This window comes from Cydia splendana, chromosome 19, assembly GCF_910591565.1.
Source record: "Cydia splendana chromosome 19, ilCydSple1.2, whole genome shotgun sequence".
In the NCBI taxonomy this organism is placed as follows: Eukaryota; Metazoa; Arthropoda; class Insecta; order Lepidoptera; family Tortricidae; genus Cydia; species Cydia splendana.
Window position 1 is genome coordinate 14,565,439 of NC_085978.1, and position 16,190 is coordinate 14,581,628.

The window sequence follows — 16,190 nt, forward strand, 5'->3', positions numbered from 1 at the left end:
CCCTCTACAACTTTTGGAGCATTCGTTGCCTGACCTAAGTAGCTTATTGAATTTCTTTAAAAACTTTTCTGTAAAAGGTTGACGGGTGTTGGGTGTTTATATGGTTTCGGTCGATTATTATCATTTGCATTGCCCATGATGACTTACTAGAATTACGAGCACACGAGACACTAATAGTAGTTTGACAAACCTTGGTTTTCAAGAGGTATTTTATATTGACATTTGCTGTCACAAATTTGCTGTCAGATTTAGTCGCAAACCGCACGCAAAGTGCACACAAATGTGTTGACACCTTGTTACGGAAAAGTGTAGACACGGCGACGACACTTTGTTTCGAAACAATTCTAGACACATTGTGTGGACTCTGTTACGACACATCTGACATTTAGTTACCACTTTGTGATTCTGCGACTGGAATGGTTATATGGGAGATCTAGTGCATAATCGTTTTCCATCGCACTTTCTCGGAAACGTTCGTATTTGTCATGCTAATTCAGTCAATCTCACTACTATGCTGCCCTCTAGAGTTTACTTTTGTGTCATACCACAGTCACAGAATAGATAATAGTACTATAATAGTACTACCGTACAGAAAGGACACTTCCTACAAAACTGAAGTTTGTTCCGATTCAGGGACGAATCATGCTGTCCCTTTCTAATGTATGACACTATCTCTTTCGGATATTTAGGGATGTCAAAATTCAGGTCATTATCTTACCTGTGACCGTGCACGCAAAGGGACGTCAAGTTCTGTCAACCCTAATAATTGCTCGGCGCAATGCTGAGCCGAACGAAGCCGAGAATGCCCAAAAGGAGGAGTATCGCCCCATTGGTCATATAAGGCGTGTCCAGACGAGTCAATTTTTCGCTAATCTGATTAAATTGTCCGATCGAATCAGGCCGTGCGGACGCAAACGCCAATTTGGCTCGTCGAATTCAACCGACGATTATGTCCGATATTACCAATAAAATGGAGCGCGGACGCAAGAATACCAATTTGTGACGCCAGTATTTTCGTTTTGGGGTATTTTTTCAATTTAGAGGGCTCTAATATCACCATAAATCTGAAATTGGAGATTAAATTGGAAATTGACGTCAATTTCATTTCTGATCAAATCGGCCGATTTGATTACCTCGTCTGGAATACACTATAGGGAAATAAAGTAGGTATACTTACGCGGGGTTGGTTAGCGTGTATATCCCGAACTTGGTGTTGATGGCCTCGAGATGGAAGATGGTCTCCACGTAATCGCGGTCGGCGGGAACAGCGAGAGTCTCGAATATCAGGTTCATTAAGTAGTCTTCCACGCAGCTAAGACAGGGAAGTTGGTTAAATAAGGATAGGGATAGGCAAAACTGGGAAACAGATTTCGATTTAATATACAGGGTGGAAAGATAAGTCGGGCCCTGGAGGGAAAGTACCTTAAATCCTTAAGCTGGCTCATTTTACTTAAAGGAGACATTCCTTTATTTTTAAAAAGAAACAAAACTGCAGGTAAGGTGGAGGGAACTCCAGGGCCCAAATTATCTTTCCACACTGTATATTCAACTTAACCCTTTTCCAGGCCGCACCAATCTAAGAGGTTTTCCCAAGTCATACCAATATATTCCAATTTATCAAGCCCTGATGACTCATTTGAAGACAAGTCTCATTTTCCGAAAGTGAAATCTAATTTGAACCTGAAATTGGAATGCTAAAGTTGAAATTCTATTGGCGCATATGTGGTCGATAAATCGTACTATGCCTGGAAAAGGGTTATTAAACAAGAAGTTGTCATGATTGCTTAATAAATTGGAATTTTTTGACAGGACAGGGGCATTTGAAAGGTTAAAGGTTAAACGTATAAAAATGTATCAAAATTGGTAACTTTTGTACAAAAGAATTCTTGGCGTTCCGTTCCACACTCTGATGGTGTGTTTGGGAATGGGGTGAGGTTTTAGGCTGCCATAACTGTCCAGGACCGAAGAAAGTGGAAAAATACGATTTAGGCCTTAATGTCTACATCCCAACGCCAAAATGGAGGATAATAGGCTGAAAAGAAGATGAAGAAAACTTACTAAGCGCACGGCTGGTATGGCACTAGTTTCTCAATCCTGTTAGGATGCAGGGTCACAACGTAGGGATCTGCCACCAGCTTGACGCTGGCCGGCTCCCCCATCGCTTTACGCCCTTTCCCGCCGGGAGTTGGGGTCGGGGCTGGTGGCTGAAACACATATTGCAACTGGTATAGAGTCGCATTAAACTTATAGGGACCGTGCGCGTTGGAGGGTCTGCCATCTTGTGGCCTGAATCGGAAACATATGTGCACATGTACATTGCCAAAGCAAGTGCTTCCATCTACCGTTCTCGTCAGTACGTTTTACTCTTATGCATAGTAGGTTCTGCCATCTTGTGGGCTACATCGGAAGCATTAACGACACATTTACCTTTACCTACGCCTCGCGCCAAAAATCTGACGGCTCCTATTCTGCTCCCTATAGTTCATGCACGAGGCCTATAGTTCGTTTTTTTTGCATTAGAAAAAAGGTACACAACCTTGACGTGTCTTTTTATTGAAAAATATTGCTCCACCCTAGAGCTGTCGTGATAAGACGATGTTGCCAGTTGTGTTTAGGTAGATAATGGAATTTGTGAATGTATTCTGTGTAATTTTCTCTTTTGTGTTATTGATAGGCCACACAGAATTAATTTTAGAAGACTGAAAATCTCCATACAAGTATGTATTGTGTTTGCATCTTAGCTGTGTGCCTATTGACAACTGTTATCTTTTTCTCACTGCTCTTAATAATAACTTGGAAACTACTGGATCTTGACGAGACTTTATTGTTAAGAGAATAAGAGCGTGTCAAGGTAATTTTGAACACCTCGCCCACTTCTGCTGTTGACTGTATAGCATAGTTAAGGTAGGGGGTTAAACGCTTAGCAACTTCTGCTGCTGAGTGTAAAGACATTAGGTAGGGTAGGGGGTTTTAAACGACTTTTATACACACACGAAATCGCGGGATGATGAAAAAAAATCAGACCTTGACGGCACCGTAGCAAACTTCGATGAGGCTCTTGACTTCAGCCTCGAGGATCCGCAGGAACTTGGTGACGTTCCACTTGGTGACCTCCCGGTGGTTGCCGAGCAGCGACAGGAGAGGCGTGGTGTCGCACTTCGCCAGTCTGCAAATAGGGGACGTCTTTAATTCTTTGATATTGGTAAGATCGGCTCGCAAGCCACACGCGGGCACACGAACGTCTTCAGCAGCGGAGTTGAAACAGTCGCCGTGGTCGACATCGGCCGGGAGAGTATATATATTGGTAAGATTTCCTCGCTCTCTTGCTGGTCTGGTCTCGCATGGACACTGAAAGTTTTGATTGACTAAAGTAAAATTCTATATAAACATCTTGCGCGGCATTACAAAGTTGCACACAACAGCTGCGTCGCTCACGTGGGGTATTTTTGAGCTTTAGTCAGAATTCTATAGTTATTCTAGTTCGTTGCAATACTTGACATACTTCAATCAGCATATAATATGGTTCAGTCAGCAGCTGCATCCAAATCCCGCTTTTCCTAAACCTTGGTTCTCTGCCGCATGCTGACCAGACGTTTGGTTTGCATCGCGTCTTGAGCCTCATCGATTCTGCTGATCCCAAATACCTGACTAAATGTCCGGTGGCTTTCAATAGCACCTTGACTCTGCTGATCGCACATACCATCGCCCACACTGCAAACTGACAGTTCGTAAACCTTATTACAAAAGGCATAAGGTCCACCGATGGACATAAGTGTTGCTGTTCGTACCTGACTAAGTCGTCGATGCCTTTCATCACCTTGATGATGGTATTTTCCGCGGCTACATCCAGGTCTCGCTTTTCTTGCACCTTGGCTCTCTGCTGGTCTAACGCTAGTCTCATGCTGACCAGACGTTTGGTTTGCATCTCCTCTCGGGCCTCGTTGATGTCGCGCTGGTCCACTGGGTAAAAAATGTTAAAACGTGTCATAAGTATAGAAAGAATAGAATATAAATACATAGTTCTATTCGTAAACACAAACGAAACAAAAGACATATAAGAAATACGTAGAAAGAAGTAAGTGCCACAAAATGGCCTCATCCCAGCATGTATGTATCCGAGTTATATTCGGGGAATTTTAAACATTGTAAAAATAATAAATATAGAGTTGGCATCAAACATCAAACATCATCAACATTTATTCAGCAAATAGGCCACAAGGGCACTTTTACACGTCATCATTGAATTTACATACATGCAAAAATAATAACATCAACAATTTTATAAAATAAAACTAAGAATTCAATCTAACGTATTACAATTACTAAGAGATGTATATGGTCTCTTAATGTCGAATTACATAAAAAATACAGATACAAAATACAAAAAAAAAACTATAATATTTAGAGGTGTAAATGTCTCTAGGTGTCAGAACTATAAGATTATATAGTTTATCAAGTTATCCTTAGAGATGTATAGGGTCTCCAAGAGTCAATATCCTGTATAATTAATACATTCATTAAGAGAAAAGAAACATACGAGAGCAGAATGAGGCGTCTCACTGTAATTAATTAATAAAAATAAAGTTACTAAGTATAATAGCTTGTGTTAGCTTAAACAGACCAGTCTCCACAAACAGCACCCGTTCACGAGTATGACGCGTATCTCAGCCATCGCCTCCCTCAACCTTCATTCGGGAAAGTGGCGACCCGATCAACGACGCCACCGTAAGCAAAGACTTTTAAGCGAGCATGACATGTTCAAGCTACCGGCCTATAATAATATTAAAATAGTAATAACATGTACGAGTAGCTGTAAGACACGGCATTTTGTGCTCGTATGTTACATAAAAAGACAGTATAGCTTCACATAATTACTAGCCTAAGTTGACTTAGAGATGTAAAGGTCTCTAAGTGTCAGAAACATTAAAAATATAGTTAACTTAAATAAAAAAAGTTAATTAAAAAAAGTTAGTTGGACCAAGTTAACTCTGCATTACATTTGTCATACTTTTTCATTGCAAATGTCACGTCAATTTTTTATAAAAATATGATGTTCATAATGACACTCCTTCACTATGATCTATTCAAAGCAAACATAGCTTAGATGGGCTCTAGGACTCTCACATATGAGCTGCCTCACCCTGGTCAGCTCCTGCTGCATGAAGATTTACTCATGCAGCACCTCACACAGCAGCACGAAGCAGCAGAAAGAACTAGAACCAGCAGCTCTGCGTCTAATTCGCTACGAAGTTGTTCACGACGCTAAGCAAACAGCTAAATATATTAAATAAAAGAGTCTCACATATGAGCTGCCTCGCCCTGGTCAGCTCCCTCCGCAGGAAGATCGACTCCTGCAGCACCTCGCACAGCAGCACGAAGCACTGGAAGTTCTCTATCTCGCGCTGTGTGAAGTTGTTCACAACGCTGAGCACGCGGCTGGTGCCCGCGTATTGCTGGAAGTCGATTTTTAGGGTTTCGTACCTCAAAAGGAAAAAACGGAACCCTTATAGGATCACTCGTGCGTCTGTCTGTCTGTCTGTCCGTCTGTCACAGCCTATTTTCTCGGAAACTACTGGACCGATTAAGTTGAAATTTGCTATACATAAGTACCTATACATAAATTAGTGACCCAAAGATGGACATGTAACGTAAACAAATGAATTTTGAGCATGGGGCCCCTTACCCTTACACTTTTGGGGGATAAATGAGAAAGTTAAAAAATAAAGTTTATCAAACTGTATCGTGTTATATATCAAATGGTAGGGGAGCCCAAGAGGGGATTTTTGTGTTTACTCGAGCGCCTCCGATTAAGATATGAGTGATATTTTGCTACCCCGTATAGTCTACCTTTACCCCTTTTAGCCACCTATGTTGAGCCCTTGGTTGGTGGGGGGTTAAAATTAAAAAAAATGTTAAGCAGATTGTGGATTTGGTCATATTAGTCCAAATTAACGCTATAATTGTGCTATTACTAAATCTGATAATTATTTGCACGCATTTCCTTAATCTGACGGTTACAATGTAAAAATTAGGCGTCAAACTTGTGTTCGTCAGATTAAGAAAATGCCTACAAATAAGTGTTTTTTTTTTCTCTTTATTTTGGCACAAACAGTCATTACAAAAATAGTTATTTGTACAACAAGAGATCAAAGTTTGATATTTCTTCGAGTGCTTATTTTGAGTCCCGTGCAAGCGAAAGATTCTATAGTAGATTCACGAGCGTAGCGAGTGAATCTAATTTAGAATCTTGAGCGTAGTAAGGGACTTAAAAGCGCACGAGATGTAAATAACTTTGATCTCGTGTAGTACACAAAATTTTTCATCTCAGCAGTGAGAACATACCTATTAGGCAACTTGAAAAATGTAATCCTTCTTCATCACTGCACTTATGTTTTCTTAAGATATATAAACAATTAAGTTTAATTACCGCAATCGAACACAAAAACAAAACTTAATAATAAATTTCAGTAAAATAATATATGGAAATAACCACCAATTGACACTTCAAACGACAGCTTTTTTTGTAAAAAAAAAATTGTATGATACGGTCCGAATTGCGGATACGTACTATTTGTCAACTATGGTAGAAATTCTTAAAAGTAAAATAATTAATTTTGCATGATAATCTGTATATTTTTGAGTTAAGTAATTATTTTAACTGTACAATAAAATACCTAAAATATAGTATTTTATTAGTTTTTATCAAATCTACAACTTTATTTTTATTAATTTATTAATAAGAATCCATACTCGTATGTGGTTTGGAACGATGCGGTCTGAAGTTTTTCGGGGGTCTATTATAAACCGTCAATATAGCGATGAATGTCGTTTTAACTTTTTTTGTCTGTTTCTTTTTGCTAACAGTGTGAAAGGGACAGAGATAATAGAATCCAAGTATTTCGATCTTGTATTAGACCCCGCATGTTGAAATGACATTTGACTATAAAGGTCACTTGAATGTCATTTTGTCTCACTCAGTGAGCAAAATCGCATTTTGCTCACTGTTTTTACGAAGCAAAGTACCCTTGTTCGAGCTGCTGAGGTGAAAAGATACATTGAAAACTATTACATATAAGATTGACAATACAGTGCCGAAAACGTATTGTTGTTGCAACGGACCTGAATTATTTAACTTAAACTATAAGAAGAAGTACAATTGTTTACTACCTACTTATATCTAGCGTGTTACTGGTACTTATGTTATACATTATTATTACTCACTTTTGATTGTATTAATCGTAACTATTTAATTTATTATTAATTTTGTTTTTCAACCCTCTAAGAGTGGTATTGAAAGGATCTATTTCGTTGAATAGAAATACTGTGTGTGTTATATTAAGTTATAGAAAATAATAGTATTAAAGTGGACAAAAACGACCAAACCCACAAACTGCTTAATGATTTTTTAACCCTCCACCAACCTCCCGAAATTTAAAAAAAATTGTAGACGCTTTCCGGCTCGCTGAAAAAAAAACTTTATATATATATTTTTTCTTCTTATCATCAACGTAATGTAGTAGTCCTTGTTTATAGGTAATAAGATTCAAGTATTCGTTAGAAGAGGCTGTTACAACTTAAAAGTGCAATTTAGAAAATGTATAAGTATTATAATATCGAACCTAAGTATAAGTCAGTAGTAATTAATAATAACCAAAACTGTGAAATTGTGAACCATCAATTATTGCTACACCCTTTCCAGGGTCCATGTATATGTCGCAGTCAAAAGTGTGAACTGGTCAAAAGAACTTTAACCGACAAAAACAGGCAAAACTGCTTTTGACTGAGCATGTTGGTCAAAAGTAGTTTTACCTGAAAATTGGTTATTAGTAATTGTGACTGTTACTATCAGTCAAAAGTACTCCCAGAAATAGGTAGGTTAGGGTTATTTTTTTTTCTACGCCCTAAAAACGAAACTGTTCCCAGAGATAGGTAGGTTAGGGTTATTTTTTTTTTTGCTACGCCCTAAAAACGAAACTGCTGCCAGAAATAGGTCTGATTTTCAGGTAAAACTACTTTTGACCAACATGCTCGGTCAAAAGCAGTTTTGCCTGTTTTTGTCGGTTAAAAGTTCTTTTGACCAGTTGACTGCAACATATATAACATCTGTACTATGGTATGCAAATAAAGATCTCTTATCTCTCTCTCTCTCTCTCTTAATATTTCGATTCCAATAGGTCTGTATGACGCTCGAGTAAATCCCGATTTAGCATCGTGGGTTCCCCTACTAAAATGAAAGAGCTCATCTTGATAATTTCAAATAAGTATATATTTTTTTTAATTTTAAAATACATTGGTTAGAAGTTATTTTTTAAGAAAATTGCCAAATATCCAGTCAAGCGTGAGTCGGACTTAATGTACGAAACCCTTGAAACGCGAGTCCTACTCGCACTTGGCCGGTTGTAGGTTTTCGTGTTGTCCACATTAATTATACGACCAACTGTCCGAAAGCAACAAGCGACTAATAAGCGATGGGTGTAAAACACTAACAGATCGATTGTAGATCTAAGCCAATCGATCAAAGATCGACTGATCTTGATCCGTGGATGATAATTGATAGGATAGCTCAATTAAAAAAAAGTAAACATTTAATAGCTCAATAATGCACGTTTTTCTCCCGGCTGATACTTTGTCAGATGAATGTTTAGATCTATGCTATCATGAATTAAAAAAATAGTCAGCCGCGTCAGGTTGTATCGCGGTGGAAAGACCGTCAGTTGATGACATGAAAATGTAAAATAAAAAATTGCAGCCTACTTATTTTATTATTTTTTATCGCTTGTTTTTTAAATTTTCATGCGACTAGCTGACGTTCTTTCTGACGATATTTTTAATTCACAATATCATCTGACAAAGTATCAAGCGGGAGGCGGTGACTAAATTTAATTTTACGTATTTCGGTGGCTGCCATTCCTCAACCCACCAACGTAGCGGCAGCGTCCACGAGGGTTCATCATACTCGTACATAGCCGTTAACCATATACGAGTTTTCGCCCGCGAGGCGATTGGTCATGGAAATCTGTTCCTGGCTAGCGGTCTAAAATTTGGCTCTGGAACTTTCGCTGTGAGCATAGGGGCGGAAAGGGTAAAATTGGCCTAGAAGCAGCAGTAGAAGCAGAAGTACATAGATGGTTAACGTACAAAGATCTCATTCAGCAGCGCGTCGTGTCTCGCTATCTCGTTCTCGCATCGCTGGATCTCCTCCTGCCTCTTCACTTCTTCCACCTCATCCGCTTCGCAAATCCTGCGGGAGCCCTTTACGCGCAAGAACTCCTCCAGTTTAGCTAGGTGGTTAATCTCGCCTTCATAGGATTGCATTTCCTGTAACAGTGTTAATATATTTATAACTTTACTAATGTTAATTTTAAGCGAAAAATCGCCAGAGTTTGTATTCTGTCCCACACATAATAGTGCAGTCTGTGTGGAAAGAGAAGAGATGTATTATGTCATGTTCCCTGGTAAAGGTCGCGGGAGTCCGCTGGATGCGGGTGGCGCAAGACCGGTCATTGTGGCACTCTTTGGGGGAGGCCTATGTCCAGCAGTAGACGTCCTCTGGCTGATATGATGATGATGATGATGTTCCCCATAGGACCAATTCTGGATCCGCGTATGATTTCGTGATTTTCGTGGCCCTTCATTGGAAACTAAGCTTTACTAACACTCCACGTCAGTAAAGAGGCGTGCCCCTTAAAGTAAGAACTTTTCCTATAGACTCTATATCCGCCCAAAAACTTGCCAAGACAAATGCAATATTGATTTGTAAAAATAGGGAAATAGAATGGAATAAGAGGCCTTTTTAAAGATCTCTGGGAGGCTAGGTTAAGTTAGTAAGTCCTCCAACTCCTTTACTACTGTAATCATAATTGTGTCGCCTTCAAACTCGGGTAAATCCATTCGACCCTCTCAGCAAATATCTACCCTATTACCTCTTTACCAAAATCGCATAATCTGACAGATGGATTTCCCCGAGTTTGAAGTTAAGCGACTCAATTCAAGATTCAAACCGCAATATCCCTGTTCAGCTGGAACAGCCCTTTCCACTTCAAAGCCTCCAGCTTCCTGATGCACTCGTCCCTGTCCCCGAAGGCGGTGGCCGCGATCTCAAAGATGTCCATGAGATACTCCTTGCCCTTCACCAGCTTGCCGATGGTGCGGTTCCATTGGATGTTGAAGCTGTTCCTGTAAATTGAAGATAATGGGATAGACTGATTGATTCGTCATATTAGCCGTAGAACCGATAACCGTTGGGGTAGACGAGTTCTCGAGTGGAGTTCTCGCGCATCGGCAAACGTAGCGTAGGACGCCCTCAGACTAGATGGAGCGATGACCTTCGCAAGGCGGCTGGCAAGAGCTGGATCAGAGTTGCCGCAAATCGTGCTCAATGGCGTGCAATAGGAGAGGCCTATGTCCAGCAGTGGACGAGAGTAGGCTGATGATGATGATGATGATTGATTCGTGAATTTCTGAAAGGCGGTAGGTCATCAATCATCATCAATTGATGCGGAAAACTCGGCCGGTTTAATAAGGTCCAGTCGATAAATACTCCAAAGCTGCATTTTTGATAATTGCCAATCTAAGGAGAAATTTTGCATGTACCTATAACCTGGTCTTAAAATTTATAGTTTATGATGGTTCATTATTTTGTAAGTGGGTAGTTTTTGCACAGTGTAGTTTTTCCTCAAATCCTCAGTCACCCTTTGACCACGAACGCTGTAAAGGGTTCGAAACGTCGGGATATAGTATGAATTCAATATTGAAGAATTATGAAGGCATTAGTTACCTCTCAACCATCAGTCGGTGAATCTCTTCCCGAACGTGCTTGTTGTCCGTGTTGACAACACAAAATCGCTTGGTGGCTAAGTCCAGTCGGTTCTCCATGCGCCGGAGACGGGCGGCTGCGTAGTCGATCATTGCCAGCTCCTGCATATGAAGGTTAACAACACGTAGAAGAACAAAAATTGTTACTTCTATTTCTGAAAGTTAAGGATACAGCAGCGTACGTTTTGGCAAATTCGTTCCCCAATTGAAGGGCATAATCAAAATAAATCATCATCATCAGCATTATTCTTAAAGCCTAGCTCTTGTCGGTGGAGTAATCGCCATTCCGTTCTTCTCTCTGCCACTCTTTTGAGCTCCTGATACGTCACTACGTTGATTTTCTCTTTGGCCTGGTCAATATATGCCCGTCTCTTCTCACTTCTCACCTACCAAATTTAATACTTGACCGTAATCAAAATAAATAGCAGTTCAATATCTAAATTCATGTTTTGTACTTTAACAAACCAAGAGATATTTCACCAATTTTGTAGCGAAGAGTGAAGAAATAATTACTTACATCAGCTTCCGTAGGTACTTTCTTCATCAACTCCCGCATTTGCTTCGTGGCGAGGTAGTTGAGACAGTCCAGCTCGGTCTGCTGATTGCGCTCATCCCGCACTTCCAAGTCCAAGTGTTCGTACTCCATGATCGATACGCAAGTGCTCTTCTTCGCTACACGGTCGCGGAGGCCGTGTTGACCTTTTCTTGCCAGCTGTAATACAAGATGAATTAAATCAGCCGTTCATATCCTTTTACGAACGTACCATCACCCATACTGTGAATTGTACATCGGTGGACCTTAATTATGCCTTATATAATAAGGTCCTCCATACAATTAGGAGTGTTGCTGTTTGTACCACAGCATATTTCGGAAGCGTGCTTCTTTTTCGGAATGGTCTGTCCAAAGCTGATAGATGCGCCTGTTTACGATGCTCAAGTTCTGTACGGTTACCATCAGTTTGTCAGTGACATAAACGCCGTCGAGAACGTAATTTAATTTATATACGTCCCGTTTGCACTAATATGCGAGTGCGAGCGAGATGTATAGAAAGTAAATTACGTTCTCGACGGCGTTTATGTCAGTGACAAACTGATGGTAACCGTACTGGTCCCCTCGCGTGAATTAGGTACGTACGTAAATAGGATGTGAAGTGCACGTGCAGTGCTTGGAGCGACTTTAGAAAGAAAGCGCTATTAGTGCTGTCGCCAGATCTGGAATCTGGAATGTATGCACTTAAAGGGATATAGAAAAAAAACTATGTTATTCTATGAAGAAGTTATCGAAAAAATGATTGCGTGTAAGTAGTTACTTACTCTATTTCTATGTTGTAACTTCTATATGTATTTTTATGTTCTATTTAGTATGTTGTTCTTCGTATTCATTATATTCATACATTGTCTCTTACAGAGTTCATATTTTCTTGGTCTATCTGATGTACCTGAAGAAGTGCTGGTGGCCTAGCGGTAAGAGCGTGCGACTTTCAATCCGGAGGTCGCGGGTTCAAACCCCGGTTCGTACCAATGAGTTTTTCGAAACTTATGTACGAAATATCATTTGATATTTACCAGTTGCTTTTCGGTGAAGAAAAACATCGTGAGGAAACCGGACTAATCTCAATAAGGCCCTAGTTTCCCCTCTGGGTTGGAAGGTCAGCTGGCAGTCGCTTTCGTAAAAACTAGTGCTATATATACGTCAATTAAATCATGGAATTAGTTGTCAAGCGGACTCCAGGCTCCCATGAGCCGTGGCAAAATGCCGGGACAACGCGAGGAAGAAGAGATCTGATGTACCTGTATTCCTCTCTTCCGTACAATTAAGTGTTACTTACGTACTTAGTTACTTAATCATCTACATTCTACATTAAGGGCAATAAGAACTGGCAAGTCGAAGTCCTTTTACTTACGTTGATACATAGCAGGGTTTCATGAAGCTCGTGAGTCAATATGCCGAGCTGCTTCTCCTGAGGAGCCAGCTGCGGCTCGCCACCAGCACGCTTCTCCACGCTGCACATTGGCGCGAGCTTCTTGAACTGAGGAAAGACGCATGGCAATCAATTATCAGGCAGTCTGTAAGATAAGCTACAGATGGTCGCCTCCCGTACACCCAGTTCATTCTCTTCGCTCTCACGCTCCCGAAAGTTTATTCCAGAACCACAAGTTCATACTTGTAGTAAGTTCATACAAGTGAGGTACCGAGGTAGAATGAGGTTCTCCAAAAAAGTATCTTGCCTATCTACCCACGGCCTGACGACTGAGAAGCCTCGAATCACGAATGTTTATTTCAGGGACACAAGTTCAATTTTTTTTAGATTTTTCTCTCCCTGTCCTTTCAGGAAAGTCACCTTGGCTGAAGATTTGTCGGCGACCGTGCGGTCACCCTTTTATTTTGAATGGAGACTTTGGCCGGACACTCCGCTATTTTGCTGCTAAGAGGGACAGGGAAAACTCCCTTTCTCTATCCCTCTCAGCAGAAAGTATCCTGAAAAGCAATGAATACTTGAATAGCCCCTCTTTCCCACTGACGTACCTACAGTTTTTTGCGGGTACGGTTTTCTGCAGGATCCAGTTTTCTGTAGTATGCGTGCAGTATCCCGCAAACAGAATGCTCGTGTGAACGTTACTATATGTGACGTTCCACGGGAAAAGGTACCTTATGAGGGTTTCTAGTTTCGGAGATATGAAATGTTTTGTAAAGAGGTGAAAAAATGCTCAATTTTTTTTTATTGTGTGATCTGAAACCTTAATGCGTAACGTTTGTTTACCTGTTTTTATTTTTGTTATAAGTTAGTTATAAGCCTAGTAATGTCGTCTCAGAGTTTAGTAGAAAAGGTACCTTATGGAAAAAAGATTGAAAATTCCCAAAAAAACTAGTCAATACGGGAAAAGAAGTTTGGTAGAGAACTGTATTAGCATTCTGCAAAACTAATTTGATAATTTCAGTTCTGGTTGGGGCGCCTCGCAAATATTATAACCGTACATAGACCGACATCACAAATCCAAGTAGCCTGCTATTATACCAAAGTTACTCTCGTCAAGTCTTTCTTAACTAGAATAATCTTCATTTGGTTTGGTCGCATGCAGTAAATCAGCCATTGGTTTGCTGAAAAATGCCAATACCCGACGCATTACCTTATGGAATATCTGAGGTCATTGAACCTCAATGCCGCTTATCTTCAATAGCAACCGAAATATATTATTGATAAGAAATAGACGATTTATACCATCTTAACCCCAAAATATTATTAGTTTATCCTAACTGTTCCATCATCATCATGCCTCATCATGTAACTTAATCACAAGGTACCTTTTCATTACATACAAATTATTGGTCTTTTTTAAGATTATTATGACGAAGAACTAATTAAATTTGGGGCAGTTTAATGTAAATTAATATTTTCTATTCATAAAAGATAAACTGTAATATGATTGATATTTTGTAGTGATGTATTATTAGATTTATTTCCATAAGGTACCTTTTCGTAAATGTATGGAGCAAATACTGTTATTGTTATGTAAGTTTAAAGTGGCATAAGGGGTTAAATATAGTATTTAGTTGGGGTTTTAGGATTTATTTCATTTGAATGACAGAATTTCTTTCATATGTGCTCAGAAAAATTGATTGTGTGTCACATTAAAAGTAAAAATATTCAATTTTGTGATTTTATATGAAAAAGTCAGAAAATACATTTTCACCTCTAAATCGGTATTGTTTTTTGCTTAAACTGTCTGTCAGTGTCGTTTTCTAATAGATAGAATTTAAATCTTGAGAGCTCATTGCAATCAATCGTGAAAATGAAATAAAACTTTATTTTCAAGAGATTGGCTAGTATACACATAAATCAGTCGATATCAAAAGTTTCTATTTGCATTACAGAACAAGTCGCAATATTTTTTTAATCTCACATATATAAGGTATTATTATTTGTAGTCAACTATGTAACTTACTTCAGGAACATAGTTTTTTAGGCGGCTAAACTTAAAACTTCTCTATCGTAAAGTTGCTAATTTCACAACATTATTTTCAAAAAATCATATCTCTGTAACTACGCAACCTAGAAGGTTGATCTTTTGTGTTATCGATAGCTTATTTATTGTAGATTACTGGGGTATGCATAACTCCATACCCGCCATAAGGTACCTTTGACCGTGGGACGTCACATATGAGCACGTACACCACTAAAACGGGATCCTGCAGAAAACCGTACAAAAACTACACACGTGTCTCTGGTAGGTCAACGAACATAGGAAACTTATAATTATTTGTACTTACCATGCGCTGCACATTGCTGAGCTCCGCTTCGGGGTCAATAGTCTTCTGTTCCACTTGCTGTGGCATTGTGATAAATATATAATCTCAAAATAATATGAACAGTGATAAAATATTCGTCTGAAAGAGCGTAAATACAACACTGACAGAAGAATTTTTAGTTTGTCACTTTTGAAAGGCATTTGAATGGTGTGATTTACTTTTCGCCATGAGTTGACCCTTTTTAATGAGACTTTTTGAGTAAAAAGATCGCTCTTCATCTACATAGATGTTCAGAAATAGAAAGAGTGTAGGCTGGTGTAGGTAACTGGACGAGACGAGGACTGATTTTTTTTATTTCGTCAGATTTTGATTAAATTTGGTAAATTCCAAGAGTTCCTCATTCTGGGCGAAATAAATATGAAATCAAAATTTGGGAAAAGAAAACTGTTGTAATTTTCCATTGAGTTACCTACGAAAATTCTATACGTTTTCATAACTTAGAGAAGGATTTTTTAGAACATACAAACCACAGTGAAATTGCGCTTAAGTAAATATACTAGTACCGTACAGAATAGGGCAATCTATCTATTCATCAAATTCTATTCAAATCTGATAAAAAAAATACTCACGTGGGTATCTACCTAATTTAGCGTTTGCGCGTATGTACAGTACGCTGCAGAGATAACGGACCTTTGGCAACTGTCAAAGGTTATAATAATATACATATATGTATATCTTGCGCTAGCATCAGGTTTTCCCTCTTTCTAGTTTTGTTCTACACCTACAGGATTTGCTTTAAAGGACTAGCATCCGGTTCATATAATTCAGAAAAAAAATTGAAACTTAGTAGGACTGATAGGGTAACGACAACAAAGATAGGAACTATAGGAAGCAAACTTAAACACCACGGTACGTAAAATTTCATGCTTTATTTAAATTCCACAAACAAATGAAGTACATGATTGATTGATTTGAATGTAAGTACATGATTTAAACCTTAAGTTACGATGAAGTGGCATTAAGTACATTTGCACTGATTCAGATGATCTGTGAACACTAATACTATTTTAAAATTATATCGTTTGGATCACATAAAAGCATTCGACACGTTGTAACAGCAGTTATC

At 39.1% G+C, this 16,190-nt stretch overlaps 1 protein-coding gene across 1 annotated transcript; it reads right to left on the minus strand.

Moving 5' to 3' along the window:
- Positions 1 to 1,164: 1,164 nt before the first annotated feature.
- Positions 1,165 to 15,300, minus strand: LOC134799813 (outer dynein arm-docking complex subunit 1-like). Its single transcript, XM_063772217.1, has 11 exons — positions 15,086 to 15,300; positions 12,720 to 12,845; positions 11,333 to 11,527; positions 10,778 to 10,917; positions 10,002 to 10,176; positions 9,139 to 9,318; positions 5,303 to 5,453; positions 3,789 to 3,960; positions 3,025 to 3,166; positions 2,059 to 2,204; positions 1,165 to 1,312 (listed from the first exon to the last, which is right to left on the minus strand). Exons 1-11 carry the CDS (start codon positions 15,149 to 15,151, stop codon positions 1,174 to 1,176), a joined length of 1,632 nt encoding a protein of 543 aa, XP_063628287.1. The 5' UTR covers positions 15,152 to 15,300; the 3' UTR covers positions 1,165 to 1,173.
- Positions 15,301 to 16,190: the final 890 nt, after the last annotated feature.

Coding starts and splice junctions, on each gene's coding strand:
- LOC134799813 (XM_063772217.1), bottom strand. CDS start 15,151: ATGCCACAGCAAGTGGAACAGAAGACTATTGACCCCGAAGCGGAGCTC. Junction 3,961..5,302: donor CAGGGCGAGGCAGCTCATAT/GTGAGACTCTTT, acceptor TTTTTTACCCAG/TGGACCAGCGCGACATCAAC. Junction 1,313..2,058: donor CCATACCAGCCGTGCGCTTA/GTAAGTTTTCTT, acceptor TCCCTGTCTTAG/CTGCGTGGAAGACTACTTAA.